The sequence below is a fragment of the Trichoderma evansii genome, assembly GCF_050947405.1.
Source record: "Trichoderma evansii strain SZMC 28006 chromosome Unknown GGI43scaffold_38, whole genome shotgun sequence".
In the NCBI taxonomy this organism is placed as follows: Eukaryota; Fungi; Ascomycota; class Sordariomycetes; order Hypocreales; family Hypocreaceae; genus Trichoderma; species Trichoderma evansii.
Window position 1 is genome coordinate 95,775 of NW_028145168.1, and position 2,430 is coordinate 98,204.

The 2,430-nt window shown below is 50.8% G+C and overlaps 1 protein-coding gene across 1 annotated transcript; it reads left to right on the forward strand.

Moving 5' to 3' along the window:
- The first annotated feature begins 216 nt into the window (after positions 1-216).
- GGI43DRAFT_279302 (uncharacterized protein) lies at positions 217-2,155 on the forward strand. Its single transcript, XM_083201204.1, has 2 exons — positions 217-774; positions 850-2,155. The coding sequence occupies exons 1-2, from the start codon at positions 308-310 to the stop codon at positions 1,898-1,900; spliced, it is 1,518 nt and encodes a 505-aa protein (XP_083055330.1). The 5' UTR covers positions 217-307; the 3' UTR covers positions 1,901-2,155.
- Positions 2,156-2,430: the final 275 nt, after the last annotated feature.

Genomic DNA, 2,430 nt, shown 5'->3' on the forward strand with positions numbered 1-2,430 from the left:
TGTGAATTCTGCTTGGCGCATAATTAGTGTGGCAGAATCCGAGGCGCCAAATCCAGCGGCAAACCAAGCCACTCCGTTTGCTTCATTGTTTCTGTGTTGCTGACCTCCAGAGTGAGCAGGCCATCTTTTGCGAATCTTACCTGATCCAGCCTGGTTGTTTCAGGAACAAAACGCCACCCGACCAAGGCTTCTGTCTCATCACTGCGGCACAATACCATATCCCTTTTCATCATAATTGCGAAGCCAAACAAACGATTTGCTTTATTTTGGCTTAGCACTCATCTGATAACCTGCCTCTGGCTAAATAATGAGTTCTCCGCCTCGTCGTTCGACCAGCTTCGGAATGTTGCTCAAACGCACAAAGAGTGGTGATCTGGGCAAGGGCAATAGAAAGACCCAAGCCGAATTAGATCGCCAGTCTCAGCCCACTCCACGAGCAGCGCCCAAGCTTCCCGAGTTTTTCAACAACACCGAGCAGCTGTCCAAGTCTTTTGCGCCTGAGCTACAGACTACTAATTCTACCACCACCGGGGTTAGCTCCATCATTCCAGGTGGTTATGTTCGCGAATCGTCCAGTCGCTCCTCAGCGGAGGCCACGCGCGCCGCGGCCAGCAAAGTCCCAATCCCTCCCATTCCCAACAATGGCTTTGATCCCTATGCCAGGTCAGAGAGTATGACAAATCGCGGCCGCTACAGCTATGCCAGCAGCAGTGCCATGAGCACCATCAACAACCCCAGGAGGATCCGTAGAAGAAAGGACCCTACCCCATTCAAGTAAGTCGCAACTGGACTTTATTCCTTGCCCATTTGGATCGCAAGCAAAAGGAGGCGAACTGACCATTTCGCCAGCATTCTCATCCTAGGAAGCCAAAATGCCGGCAAAACCTCTTTTCTCGAGTTCCTCAAGACAGCCCTGGCGCTTCCACCGAAGAAGCAGTCCAAGAAGCAGGAAGAAGACGCTTTCCAAATGCCAATCGCTCCCGTTGGTAACTTTATTCCGCACTATCTCGAAACCGAAATCGATGGCGAGCGGATTGGCCTGACTCTCTGGGACTCTGAGGGCCTAGAGAAGAATGTTGTCGATCTACAATTGAGAGAAATGTCTGGCTTCTTGGAAAGTAAGTTTGAAGAGACTTTTACAGAGGAAATGAAAGTCGTGCGTTCCCCAGGCGTCAAAGACACCCATATCCATGCAGCCTTTTATGTCATGGACCCGTCCCGCCTCGATCGCAACATTGCGACGGCAAAAAAGAACGCTTCGCGGAATGGCTATGGTAATGGAGGCTATGGCCAGGCTCAAACTTCTGGTGCTCTCGACGAGGAAGTTGACCTCCAAGTCCTCCGGACCCTTCAGCACAAGACAACAGTCATTCCTGTTATTTCCAAAGCAGATACTATTACTACCAAGCACATGGGTATCCTCCGCAAGGCCGTCTGGGACAGCATCAAATCAGCGAACCTGGACCCCCTGGAAGCCCTGGGTCTGGATGAGGATAGCAGCAGCATCATCGAAGAGGAAGACGATGATGATAACGAGGCAGGAGAAGAGGAATCAGCCGAGCAAGGCGAAAAGGCGCCCGTCTCACCTGGCCATGCAAAGAGACTCTCTACCAACTCCATCCGTAGACACAAGTCTCAGGAGGATGCTAAAGCAGAAGAACCGCCATTCCTTCCCCTTTCTGTTATCAACCCTGATCTTTATGAGCCCGAGGTCATTGGACGACAGTTCCCCTGGGGACTTGCCGACCCATACAATGAGGAGCACTGTGACTTTGTCAGGCTGAAGGAGGCTGTCTTTACCGAGTGGCGCGCTGAGCTGCGCGAGGCAAGCAGGGAGCAGTGGTATGAAGGCTGGCGAACGAACAGACTCAAACGCCGTGAGATCCCCCATGCGCGATAGAGCCAACGTGGTGTCGAATGGCAGCGCTGGGTCGGAACACAACATTTTTTGTCATAATCTTGTCAAGCGAATCTCGCACTGACCGTGCAGATCTCTCTTTGTTGCGATTTCTCTCATACAATATGCTCCTAGTTTGCATTTGCCTTAATTCCGCTTTCAGTTAGCTCGCAAGCATCAGCATCCCTTCCATGTCTCGGTTCTGCTGGTGAGACAGCTTTTGGCTCCCGAGATTGTGCAAGGGGGTTGTCGATATCAGACTCTTTTCTTTGCATCGTCGAAAATAAAAAGAACCAACAACAATTGAGAGGCCTTGATTCAGAGATGTTACAATTTCAAGCCCTGCATTGGATGATGGACGTGGCTAATTGTCATCCTCGACGTGATTCTGTGCCATCTCTTGCTGCTGGTCTGCTCTAATGCGTGTTTTCTTCTCGCCTCTGGCCAAAAGCACTGCTGTCCTCGGTTGAGGAAAAATGGGTTAGCTGGCGTGATGGATATTTCTTTTGTTCCTAATCTTCTTTTGATACGCA

Coding starts and splice junctions, on each gene's coding strand:
- GGI43DRAFT_279302 (XM_083201204.1), top strand. CDS start 308: ATGAGTTCTCCGCCTCGTCGTTCGACCAGCTTCGGAATGTTGCTCAAA. Junction 775..849: donor AAGGACCCTACCCCATTCAA/GTAAGTCGCAAC, acceptor CCATTTCGCCAG/CATTCTCATCCTAGGAAGCC.